We start from the raw sequence: 13,367 nt of genomic DNA, 5'->3' as shown, positions 1-13,367 counted from the left end.
CTTTGCTGGCTGGCTGCTCGCTCCCTTCGCTCCTTCAGCTTGCACGCTACTATAATTATAGCAGTATATAGCTCGAAGCTTTGCGTCGATCCGTAGTTGTTCTTGTTGCTTCTCGGTTGCTTGGAACTTGGTCCTAGAGTGAAGCTTTGGTCTTCTTGTGTGGTGAGGGTGAGGAATGGGTATCTGGACTCCTGGTATATTTCCGTAAAGAACCTGGAATTGTAGAATCCTGATCGTATGTCTGGCCCACTCCCCGGTCATGACATAGATACTGGTTATAAATAGACCGAATAAGGAAAATGATCTGATAGCCTATGAAGAGTAAAAGAAATTGAACCAATGACAACAAATACTCGTCCAGCACACGAGTTGTCATAGCAACACAAATAACAGCTGTCCACTAATTTTGTTGTTGGAGATTGAGTAGGAGTTTTTACTGGTTGATTCTAAATACAATAAATGCCCCGGCCTTGGGTTTATGACCAATAAAAACTAATAAAAAAACCTCGGGAGACCTCGGTTTTTATAATAGTTTTTATTGGTCATAAACCCTCGGCCTCCTCATTTATTGTATACATAATAGAAATAGGGCTGAAGCAATTATACCGATAACTCGCATATCGATCGTTAAGAGTGCAATCGATAATCGTTAGTGTTCAAAACGAGTGCTAACGATTTTTATGCATTCATATGAGTGGCAGTATTCTAGCCCTTGCACTCCATCCGATAGTGAATACGAGTACAATCATGTAATTTCAAGTGCAAGAAAATTGAGTTGTGGCTTTGAAAGAGATCGGGAGGGAAGACTTTGTCTTTTTGTTTCACTTCTGGGAGAGGTCGGAGATAAGAGCAGTTGCCAGAGGGTGATGACAAGATTCAGATAACAACAGTGCGGTGCCACAAATCTCTAACATAGCAAAGGTATCATGGAATTTCTTCCTAAACTGGTGTTCGAGGTACACGGGTAGAGCCAACAAGAATCGATAAAACCAATATATCGATCGTTAATGATATTGGCTGATCGTTTCAGCCCTAAATAGAAATTATGCCAGCATAATCCGTCAAGGGCTACGTGTACTTGTGACAAACGTCTAAGTTATGCCAACTGTGCTACTCCGACCTAGGCACTTTGCAAACTTCACTGCAAAGGCGTAGTGTGTGCTGTCCCCATGAAAAATCGCGGAGGAATTTCTCCGAGAATGTGGACTGCAAAATATTCGGAATGTGAAAAACACGCTGAGAGTGAAATGAAGGAAACAATCATTATTGCAGCAAAATGCTGTGGGCTGCGCCGGAGTCTCAACATAGAGAAAATGAATGTGGTGTATGTGCAGCCTCTGATGAATGTGGTGTATGCGCAGCCTCTGTTGAGCTCCAAGCATGACCTGATACAGGCATAATGATTCCCTGCCGCACTCATGGACTTGGGAATTTGTCTTGCACCTGACGCCTAGCAGGGAGCCCTACGCTAACTAGTTAGACAATGTTACGGAGATGCAAGGGGCTCCTTGCTGCACAAGCAATGCTAACTTTTTCAACTCAGATGGAGAGTGAAGGATTAAAAAAAAGAAAAGGACTAAAGGTATACAATTTGAAACTCGGGTATTGAGCCAATAATAAAAGCAGAATTGAAAAATTGGTTTCCATATGTCCTTTTCCTTTCTACAAAAGGTATAAGCAATTTATCGGCAGTTTTCCAACACTTATACTTTGAAGTACAACCAAGATCGTGACTGGTGGGTCAAACTGTGCATCAGCACATTCCGCAACATGGTGAACAATCTGCGGCTATAAAGAAAGATCCTATCAAGCTATTCTTTTCCCACCAGACTCTGGGATAACCTATCTGAAGTAAATACCTAGAGTAAGAATGTACACTGAATACCGTGGCTGAGCACGGTGTGCACTATAAGCACAGCTAACTGTTACAAGCTATCTCGGCGGCGCTACTGTGTTCTATCCAGCCTAAAATTGTGCAGTGCGAAAGTAGTGCCATAGTGGGTGATCTGGCGACCACGATATTGATTCTACACCCTTGCACCGCAACACCTAGTGACTACAAACAAAAAGATTGATTCTACAGCCTTGCACCGCAATATCTACTGACTACAAACAAAAAGACAAGTTGGATCCTAGAAAGTCATCTTCTGTTTGCAGATTATCTTAGCCACCAGCAAGAGTAGCAGTAGCAGCAGCGGATAGTCTAGAGTCTGATGATTTGTTCAGGTGGTCGGTGTTAGTCTGGTAATCATAGGTCTAAATGGATGGGTGTTTGGTGTGTGTATGTGTTTGGTGTGCGTGTGTGCGTGTGTGTGTGTGTGTGTGTGTGTGTGTGTGTGTGTGTGTGTGTGTGTGGGTGTGTGTGCGTGTTCCTCCGTGACTTTGTGACCAGTCATATAGTGTGCTATTCCTACAGGTCATGTCTATCTTCATCACTACGCATGGCAATAATATCAGTTCAGTGTTGTCCCTTTGCCAATGTTATTCTCCGTGGATGGACCATGCTTTGTCACGGTATTCTCCATCTCGCTACTCACTTCGAGGAGCAGAGAAGCCATGCTCTCAGCATTGTTCATCTTGGCCACTTGGACAGGGAGAGGAGACGTCATGCTTGGCTTGTTCTATTTCCTCGCCATCCTCAGCATCTTCAGTAGGCACAGCATGACCAGCATCGTCGTCCTCAGGATGACCGGCATCATCATCATCATCCTCATCCTGGCCGTCATACTCAACATCATCTTCATCGTTAGAGATGCCATCATCGTTTGACGATGTCATTTTCTCCGCCTTATCCGTTCTTGATGGTGCTTCCACATCTGGGTGATTTCTGCGCCGGTGCCGTCTGCAATGGCTGGGGTCCCTGAACGTTTGTCCGCAAAGATCACATGCGTACGGCTTTTCGCCATTGTGAGTCAGCATGTGCCTGGTCAATTCGCAGCTGGCTACAAAACTCTTGTCACACACCGGACACTGATTGGGCCTCTCTCCCGTGTGGCTGCGTCGATGCTTGCTGAAATGCGAATGGTCACTGAATCCTCGTCCGCACGTCTCGCAGGTCATTGGTTTTTCACCGGTGTGAATACGCCTATGTGTAGTCAGCATACTAGACTGGCTGAAGGCTTTGCCACACACATCACACTTGTACGGCCGCTCGCCGGTGTGTACACGCATGTGCTCCTTCAAAGTAGATCTTTGCCGGAAAGTCTTGCTACACGATGCGCATGAAAACGGCCGTTCACCGGTATGCACTCTCTTATGCTTGGTTAGTGTATTCTGATGAGTAAAAGACCGATTACAGCTATCACACTTGTAGGGCTTGGCCGTAGTTACTGCCTCTTGCCGGGCGGCATACAATACCTTGTTGTTTTGCGCTGCATGAAGAAGTTCATGGGATGCCAGGTTCCCACGCTTTGTGAACTTCTTCCCGCAAATTTCGCAGGAGAGCTGCTTTTGCTTTCCATGGCAAGGGTGTCTCTGGTGTGCAACAGGGTCATCAAAGAACTGGTTACACTTTGCACATCGGTATTGACGACCGCCGTTGTTGTTGCTGTCTACGCCTTCAGCTTGCAGTTGCAATGTATTCTGCAGGAAGTACATTGAAGCTACAATGGGCTTAGGGCAGACAATGGTATCATGACCAGGTATCTCATTGTGCTGGCTGTGGCTGGTGTTACGGTAGTGTGGCTGAGACATTCCAACTGAGGTCGCTGCTGCAACTAATGTGGGTAACGTTGACAATGGCTGGCCATTCGTCATTTCATCAATAGCCAACAGAGAAGAGTCCACGTTTACTACACTAATTCTTTCAGAAGTCACCAGTAGCCCCATTGTCTGTGCGGCTTGGGCACTGGGGGAAGTAGCTTGGGCACCGGTGGAGCTAGCTCGGGCACTGGCGGAGCTAGCTTGGGCACTGGTGGAGCTAGCTTGGGCAATGGTGGAGCTAGCTTGGGTACTGGTGGAGGTTGCTTGGCCACTGGTGGAGGTTGCTTGTGAGCTGGTGGTGGTGGCTTGGGCACCGATGGAGGTTGTTTTGGCACTGGTGGAGCTAGCCTGGGCAGCAGTACTATGAGAGTTGACTTGCGCAGGATCACTAGCTGGAGTCGAATGAACAAGCACGCCTGTTGTCTTGGCAGCACTGGGCATGCTTTTGAATGCTGATAAATCTGCAACCAGCACCATTGGGCTGTAGATTTTGGGCTCAGTAATTGCAGACGTGACACTACTACTACTACTACTACTACTACTACTACGAACCTGATAAGGTGGCGATGGGAGATCGTCAAGGTTCGATGATGACTCCGGTTGCCTCCTTCGCCTTCCTCCAAACAGAGCCGACGAAATGGCGGTTCGCGGAGTCTGCTGCTGGTGTTGGTCAGAGAATTGTGCTGTATTACTTTTCAAGGATGAAGATCTACTCTTGTTAGCCTTGTGCTCCTGCGCCTTGTGCCTTTCTGATAAACTGCTCATAGACCGTGACTCCACATCATCCAATAACCTGTCATACGCTGATACTGATGACGGTGATGACGGTGATGACGTTGATGGTGATGCCACGGTAGCAGCAGCAGGAGTAGAAGGAATGCCACTGCTAAACGAAGAACCCAATGAAGGACCAGGCAGGTCAAGGACCTGTGTTGATTCACACGCTTGCGTCGCCTTTTTACTCCTTTTCTGGTTTCGCTTAGGAGTCGTCCTATTGCTGCATTGGCGTTTTCTCTTTTTGGCAGAAAGGACAGTGCTGGTGGTGCTCGAAATCGAATCACTGGCATCACTGGGATGGAGTGGAGATGGTTCATCACCATTGGGATGGTGTGACGATGGTTCATCAGAGAAGCCATTCACATTGATCTTGCTGTTGCGTTTTTTGTCTAGGTAGCAAATAGTGCAGTGCGTACACGCACGTACGCACGCACGCACGCACACACACACACACACACACACACACACACACACACACACACACACACACACACATACAAGTGTTTATTTGAGTAAGTTAACTTATACTATAGTTTAAACCTTTTGAGCCTGGGCCCATTGAAAACCTCTGCCACGCAGTAAAACATTTAATTCACTCTATGTGAGCAAACTTGATTTCAAACGATTCTTTCATGTCTCCTGAACACAGAACTGGTTTTTTGTTTTGGAAATGCGACAAAGATTACAAAAGTTATGACCGTTTTCAGAAAGGTAGTTTTACGCGAAATTGGTATTTTGAAATGTATGCACGCGCATGTAACTCCAGTTCAAACTTACGGAGCGACTCGCATTTTTTTATTGTATTCGTACATCCTAGGAGTCCTCTGTGCAGCGGTACAGCTCGACGCCACGTCACGGAAGAAACGCGGCATCGATGTAGTTCCGTACTGACTCGTGACGTTCTAGAACGTCACGCCTGTTACAGTGGCAGTGGTCATGACGTGTCAGAACGTCACGCGTGCTCAAAAGGTTAACTTACAGTTCTAACTTACGAGGGAAGCACCTCGTATGCAAAGAGTGCTGGAAATGCCGTGGAGGCATACCGCAGAACAGTCAAACAGTGGTCAAACAGTGGTCAAACAGTGGTCAGACAGTGGTCAAACAGTGGTCAAACAGTGGTCAGACAGTGGTCAGACAGTGGTCAGACAGTGGTCAGACAGTGGTCAGACAGTGGTCAGACAGTGGTCAGACAGTGGTCAGACAGTGGTCAAACAGTGGTCAGACAGTGGTCAGACAGTGGTCAGACAGTGGTCAGACAGTGGTCAGACAGTGGTCAGACAGTGGTCAGACAGTGGTCAGACAGTGGTCAGACAGTGGTCAAACAGTGGTCAGACAGTGGTCAGACAGTGGTCAGACAGTGGTCAGACAGTGGTCAGACAGTGGTCAGACAGTGGTCAGACAGTGGTCAGACAGTGGTCAGACAGTGGTCAGACAGTGGTCAGACAGTGGTCAGACAGTGGTCAGACAGTGGTCAGACAGTGGTCAGACAGTGGTCAGACAGTGGTCAGACAGTGGTCAGACAGTGGTCAGACAGTGGTCAAACAGTGGTCAGACAGTGGTCAGACAGTGGTCAGACAGTGGTCAGACAGTGGTCAGACAGTGGTCAGACAGTGGTCAGACAGTGGTCAAACAGTGGTCAGACAGTGGTCAGACAGTGGTCAGACAGTGGTCAAACAGTGGTCAGACAGTGGTCAGACAGTGGTCAGACAGTGGTCAGACAGTGGTCAAACAGTGGTCAAACAGTGGTCAGACAGGCTCTGTGCCGGTTGTAACTCAGAATGCCATGCACAACTGTGCAATCATGTGTCTGCTGAAATTTCTTCATTTAAAATTCGCTGGAATTGCCAGTGTATCTCCGTTTAAAGTATTTAAATAACCGACGAGGAGACAACAGTCACACGAAAACGTTGTGACATGGAAATTGTGGGTACAAGTTATGCGATCGAGTCCACCAACTAAACCAGATTTCGAACAGTCAGACGTGCACAATCTAGCACAAAACTGACAGGGAGTATTGAGACATTCCACGGCTTGAAAGTCAGCTTGAGCACTGCTCGATAGCGCTAACCAACGGCCTTCCAACTGGGAAGGTTCATGGATATTAGTGCCAATTCCAAAGAAGGGAAGGCGAGCGCCATCGAGCCGAGCGCAAGCTACATTCCAAGGCTTCATGGAATGCTGGCCTGGGATGATGACGGCATAACTTGTGCATAACTTGGGCATAACTTGTGCCCACAATTTCCCATGTTACATAAAATTAATCTTCAAGCTTTGCTGGCATGCACGCTTCTCACTGAAATTCGTTTTAGCCCAGTAGCCCAGTGGCCCAGTAGCCCAGTGGCATTTCTATGTAAACATTCAGCGGTCGCATTTCAGTTGCTACCGTTATCTGACGTCTTATTGATCTTACTCGGTCAGTGCTTAGGTACTCGGCCACGAGCACTGCTGGTCCATTTTTTTACAGTATGTACGTAAACTACATGTACGTGCGCTGAAAGCAGTAAGGGTGCCGGCCCCACTCATCCCATCGGATTTCAATGACAACGCAGGGGCGTAGGAGGGGTTTTGGAAGTGGTACGACCAAAGGTTGGTGGGCCGAAGGCCGTGTTGGAGGGGGGTCCAGGGGACCTCCCCCGGAAAATTTTGTAAAAAAGACACAAAATCCTGCGTTCTGGGAACTTCTGGCGCAGTGTGCAGTCGAGTCGAGTACAGTACTCAGCACGACTGAAGATGCATAACAGATCTACGAGTACGAGTCTAGAAAAAGGTCAAAGTCTGATGCGCATATGCATACCGATGGATCCTGACTTTTTTATTACGGTTTTGCACGTTCCGGACGAACCACACTTTTCGAAAAGTGGTACGAGGTGATTTGTAATAATTTCACATGAAAGTAAAAAAGGCTATCTTTCCGTTGCCCTGGCGAGTATTGAAGTGTGCATAGTCTCATTCTGTCACTATGTATGTCCTCTATCCACGTATGGACTTCTTGATCGAACGCCACAAACATGAGAGACACAGTGTGGGGTTGCTTTGCATGCATTTTTTCACCCAGAAAAAGTGTGTACAAAATTTTACAAGTCAGTAAAATAGGGTCTAACATCAACAAATATGACCTAAATGTGTCAATAAGCTTGCAATGGGAAATCAAGATACATCTGAAGCAAGTCACATGCAGAGAAAGCAGACTGGTTTCGCAGGTTGCCCAACGTATTGGTTTCTGTACGTCGTCAACTGCGGTTCAAAACGATAGGGTATCTTTGACCGCCTGCCGGCATTGTAGACCATGAGCACGCAGACCTTATCTTGCTGCTCCATTTCTTTCAATTTGCAGTGCATCCTCATGCGTGAAATAACCACACTAAGCAAAGATACCATCCATGATGTGCGCCAGGCGTCCCACAACAGGGTGCCTTCGTGCATCTGGGCCACAGTGCATTTAACCGGCACATACTGACAATGTCGGGGCTTCCATACTCTCCAAGACAAGTGCAGTGACTCCTTCACCTGATTCATATACTTCTGTGTTGGAAGAAGGCTGCAGACCACCCTCAACGGGTGCTCCGCCGTCAACACCCAACATACATTCATGCCGCATTTCCTGCATTTGCAGGCTTTGCCATCGTGAATCTCTACCAGCACTTTTGAGGTAGCAAGCTGAGTTTCATACGTAGGTCTACTGAACAGCTAATTATTTACCTGTATGCCATAAGCATCAGCAGCTTCGGACTTGGATTTGAATCACCTTTCATGATAGGTTAGTGAAAGACACATTTTGTCAAAATTGCAGTTTCTGACCTTCACCTTTTTGGCTAATCTCTTCTTCAGCCCTGCTACTTTGACGGTGTGACAGACTCAATGCTGGCATCGGTGACCAGCCTAGGGTTTCCACCTGCCGTAGAATACGCTCGCTGGCTCTTGGACGTCCTTCAAGCATCCATTGAGGGATATTTTACCTCTTTGACCACAAATTCACGAATTTCAATCCATGATTGATATCTCACAAGGCCGCGGAAGAAAAAAATTCCGCTAAACGCTGCCGATGCTTACAAACTACAATACAATGGCAACTGACTTGTCTGTCGAACTAACAAAAACACTTCATGGGAAGAATGCAATCGCCCTCAACAATGATATTTGACTCGATTTGTAAAATAATATGCCATGTAAATTTTTTACAAATCACCTCGTACAGCCATGGTCGTACCAGTCGTAGCGGGTGCTACGCCCCTGCAACGACAGTAGGAAGTAAGACTACAGACTAGTACAGAACGCTCTCTCTCTCTCTCTCTCTCTCTCTCTCTCTCTCTCTCTCTCTCTCTCTCTCTCTCTCTCTCTCTCTCTCTCTCTCCGTCTCTCCATCTCTCAGCCTGTGTGTCTCTCTCTCTATGTCTCTCTCTCACTCTATCTATCTCTCTCTCTTTCTCTCTCTCTCTCTCTCTCTCTCTCTCTCTCTCTCTCTCTCTCTCTCTCTCTCTCTTTCTACGTGAATGGTGCAAGTCCTGAGCACATGGCAGCATCACCTTGGCCTGGCCCAGCCCCCCCCCCCCCCCCCCTTTCAGGACTGGTCACAGCTAATGCAATGAGTGTGCTGAGTCTGCAGTACAAGTGATAGGGCCAGCGGTACCAGGGCTAGGCTGGTATAGTAGAAGTCGTACAGCACACAAAGCAACAGGTCATATTACGCGGTTTAGCAAGCACCAACTCAGTACGTACCTGTACTAAGGCTAACAGTAAGGCTAAACCCCCTGTAATATGATCTGGACAGAAGATGTCAGAACCATCCCAACTGTCACATGATTGATTTTACATGTACAAAGTAAATACACAATGCTACATGAGTGCGACACACACACACACACACACACACACACACACACACACACACACACACACACACACACACATATACACCACACACACACACACACCACACACACATATGCACACACACGCGCACGCGCACATACACACACACATAGGCATGCGCACATACTCATGCATGCACGCACACACACACATGCAAACACCCGTACACGTACAAGCGCAGCGCAACCTGTTCACATAAATCTAAACAAATCGACTCACTCTTTTGAAGAGAACTGCTCTTTCCTTCGCTTGACTTATTCTCCGCAACAAGAGAAGCAGACGACGCAGATTTCTCCACGCCAACGGTTGGTGTTTCAGGCTTGGTTTTCGCGTCAGCCTGGTCATCGTCCGGGTTTGGTCCTGCCACGGTCTTGTCGCCATCATCAGCATTCTGGCACTGCGAAGCCAGCAGCTTTCTTGTGCTATTTTCCATGGTCTTCAAGGATCCAGCACTGTTACACAGAATATGAGAAACCGTACTACAAGTAACTAGTTGCTTTCTTCGGACAGCGCGCACGCTGACCTACAGTAACGTAATGTCGTTGTGTTCCGGACAAGTGAACAATCACATAAACCATGGACTACTGAAGTGCTACGCATACATCCATGCACAAAACTAAGCGCAATAGCCAGCGATCAGGGGAGATTGGTAATTTGTACACACGAAGTTTCCAATCCAGCCACCGCAGACAGTCCGTGTCAGTCAGTACGTATCATTACCACAGTAACTCAGGCGCAGCTCTTGATTTCAGATTTCAACAAAACCAGAACTAACCCAAACTCACCCTGCGCTCGAGTCTTTATAGGCTACACTCCTGCTGCTGCTGCTGTTTGACTTTGCGAAGTTGCCTACGACGCCACGTATATCTCCAGCGATGAGCAATTAGAACATTCAAACTACACACAGAAGTAGATCCTGGTCATCGCAATTAAAAACGCAATGCTACCGCTTGCTCTAAGTAGTATCTCTGTTCTCCGGTGGACAATGGCGTGCAAGAAATACGGTTCTGAAGCAGTGGGGAATTACGACAGGGTACTACGCCATGACGCCACTGCTTTGACGACACACTGAGCTGCAGCGACTAAGGCCCTTTGAAATAGAACGGCTACTGGACTTGCAGCGAACTGCTAGCGCGGAGCGCGGAGTTCTGAACAGAAGTACTGATTACTGTGCGTAGTACACACTACGCAGCACAGTGTGTTCACTTCACTCCCTGTCGTTCCGGCTGGCGCTAGTGTGCACAAAGTGAGCTTGGAGGTCGATTGGCCACCACCATGCATTTTGTGGCTGCAACTCACTTTACACGCACGCATGCCACTGGTACTGGCCAGCTCATGTACATGACTCATGAGCCTGATGATGAGGTGCATAGGTGCCACAGACTACCTGTACAGGCTGTAGTGGCTCACCCAGGCAGGCCGTATAGTAGTCCCACGCTATTTCAGTATTTGGCCGCAGTACTCACGATTGGTGTGCATGCGACGAGTGTCCCAGGTCGTGTTGAGTGCCATGTGCGTGCCTCGACTCGATCCACTCTCGATCTCTACGACGACTCTACTATGACTGTACTAGCTGATTCAAGTGCTCTGCATCATGTCACTGACAGTCATCACTACTCTCCAGTACTGAGTAGTACTCCTGCCCCAGCCTCTGCCTCTGGTATGCGTTGCCTGCCCTACTACCACTAGTCGTTGTACTGTCTTGTAGTATGTTGTTGTAGATTCTACAGTCTACACTGTAGGCTGTAGTCAGTACAGGCTGTTCTCGCAGCTTGCTGGGGATCCCACTGCAGTCTGCATGCACTTGGTCGGCGCGGGCTTTGTGGTGACTCTGACTGTCACGTCACTGAGTTACGTGAGTAAATATTGTAGTACAAGTGCATGGTGTGATTTTCACGGGTCCCACACACAAAATAATGCTGCGCACAACGCTCGTACCCGCAGTTACTTATCGCGGGCGGTGGCCGTGCCAGGTATACATGTATGTACTGTACTGGAGTGCTACTACACACGTCACGGTAGTAGTAGAGTAGAGTTTTAATACATGACTGTACATGTACGACTGCAAGTGCGAGATCTCCGTGTGAACCTACCCGCCGGTACCATGATTGTACCAGTTCGTGTGCGACTGTAACTACTTTACCCAAAAATACGCTTTTTTGCGAAGGCATTGGACCGATCCGATTGATTATTATTATTACACGCATTCCCGCGTTGAAGTGTAGCAGCAGTATGCTGCGTCCACAGCTTCGCTTATGCAGAATGGCTTGGGTGAGAGGAGAGGGGAGAGAAAGCAACAAGGCAACCAACATCTATGAAATTGGTCACAATAACATGAAGAGAACCAACCTACATATGCATGATTGCACAAGAATGGAGACGACCAAATATAATGGCTATAATCATCCGATTGATGGGTAAATAATTTAAAATAATTATAAAATCGTCATCTTCATGGCTTTTGCCGTTTTGGTTCATGTATGTTTATTGTTTTAGAGCTGCAATTTTTGTATTCTATTATTTCTTCTACATCATCAGTACATGTACAAGTACATGATTGTATAATTGAGGTTCAAGTTACCGTTCAACACGATCATTTCACTAATATTTTTCGATATTAGTGAAATGATCCTGTTGAACCTCAATAATAAAATAAGAATAACAACCTTTGTTTGCCAATGGAATATACCGGTACATGTACGTGTCTTCTTTCCTTTCAGTTGCATCTTCCTCTCTGCTATGTTTTATTTTCTCTTTTCGTTCGTCCCTCTTGATATTTGTACTTTGTACTGTTGAGGCAACGAACTGAAATAATAAAAACCAAACCAAACCAAACCAAATGTGTACAATGTAAATTGTACATGTACATGTATATGTACATGTTGTGTAGTCAAAGGTAGGCCTTGACGGATTATGCTAATATTTTCGTGAAGTTATGCTTTTCGCATTGCTGAAAAAATTGCAGAATTATGCTATTTTTATGCTAAAAGTTCTCATATTATGCCGCATTATGCTCACATATGCTGCTAATGCATAATGGTTCTGCGCAAAATAACAGGGGAATTTTTTTGTAGAGGGTGTTGTACTGTAGTAGCAAAAGTTCAACGGGGTCAACGCACCGTCCGACCTGGCTACGACCATCAGTGATTGTAGTGGACTGGACATGTTATCAAGGGATTCGTAAACCTACAACTTCCTAGTGCATCTACTTGTACTTTTACTTGTAGAACATGTCCAACTGTATGGAATTTGATGCGAACAGGCGGATTATTACAATTTTATGCGATTCGTATGCAATTTGCCTCGAATTATGCGATTATTCGATTTTGGTAGGAATTATGCAAAAAATTATGCTACCATAATCCGTCAAGGCCTAGTCAAAGGGTTTTTGAGAACCTCTTCAACCTGCGATAAAATGATCAGCTGTAGCACCTACTCCACTTTTATGTTTATGTATCTATGTCATTCGGATCTTCCCAAGTTGTACAATGTACTGTTGAGATACCGAATTCAAATAAATCAATACCATACCAACCTTTTCACGCTAGCGAGTGTACTGTACTGATATGGGTGCATGATTGTATACAATCATCATGCTACAGACTACTAGTACTGGTACTCACATCCTTTATTGCTGAACCCACAAATAATTGTGATACAGATTATAAACCATTCGAGGAAGAATAGAAAGCCATACTAGTACGGGTAGTAGTAGTAGTAGTAGTAGTAGTAGTAGTAGTAGTAGTAGTAGTAGTAGTAGTAGTAGTAGTAGTAGTAGTAGTAGTAGTAGTAGTAGTAGTAGTAGTAGTAGTAGTAGTAGTAGTAGTAGTAGTAGTAGTAGTAGTAGTAGTAGTAGTAGTAGTAGTAGTAGTAGTAGTAGTAGTAGTAGTAGTAGTAGTAGTAGTAGTAGTAGTAGTAGTAGTAGTAGTAGTAGTAGTAGTAGTAGTAGTAGTAGTAGTAGTAGTAGTAGTAGTAGTAGTAGTAGTAGTAGTAGTAGTAGTAGTAGTAGTAGTAGTAGT

General features: G+C 46.1%; 1 protein-coding gene across 1 annotated transcript; it reads right to left on the bottom strand.

Annotated features, from left to right (window-relative positions):
• Window positions 1-1,202: 1,202 nt before the first annotated feature.
• LOC135822329 (fez family zinc finger protein erm-like) lies at window positions 1,203-10,616 on the bottom strand. Its single transcript, XM_065335073.1, has 3 exons — window positions 10,134-10,616; window positions 9,568-9,800; window positions 1,203-4,868 (listed from the first exon to the last, which is right to left on the bottom strand). The coding sequence occupies exons 2-3, from the start codon at window positions 9,779-9,781 to the stop codon at window positions 2,563-2,565; spliced, it is 2,520 nt and encodes an 839-aa protein (XP_065191145.1). The 5' UTR covers window positions 9,782-9,800; window positions 10,134-10,616; the 3' UTR covers window positions 1,203-2,562.
• Between the last annotated feature and the right edge of the window lie 2,751 nt (window positions 10,617-13,367).

Source organism: Sycon ciliatum, chromosome 8 (genome assembly GCF_964019385.1).
Source record: "Sycon ciliatum chromosome 8, ocSycCili1.1, whole genome shotgun sequence".
NCBI lineage: Eukaryota > Metazoa > Porifera > Calcarea > Leucosolenida > Sycettidae > Sycon > Sycon ciliatum.
This window is presented reverse-complemented; position numbering and strand designations above follow the sequence as displayed.

Bases quoted from the DNA above. Each gene is read 5' to 3' on its own strand.
- LOC135822329 (XM_065335073.1), bottom strand. From the start codon at position 9,781: ATGGAAAATAGCACAAGAAAGCTGCTGGCTTCGCAGTGCCAGAATGCT. The intron at 4,869-9,567 runs GTGAGTCGATTT...TTTGCTACCTAG, and splicing joins GAGCAGTTCTCTTCAAAAGA to ACAAAAAACGCAACAGCAAG.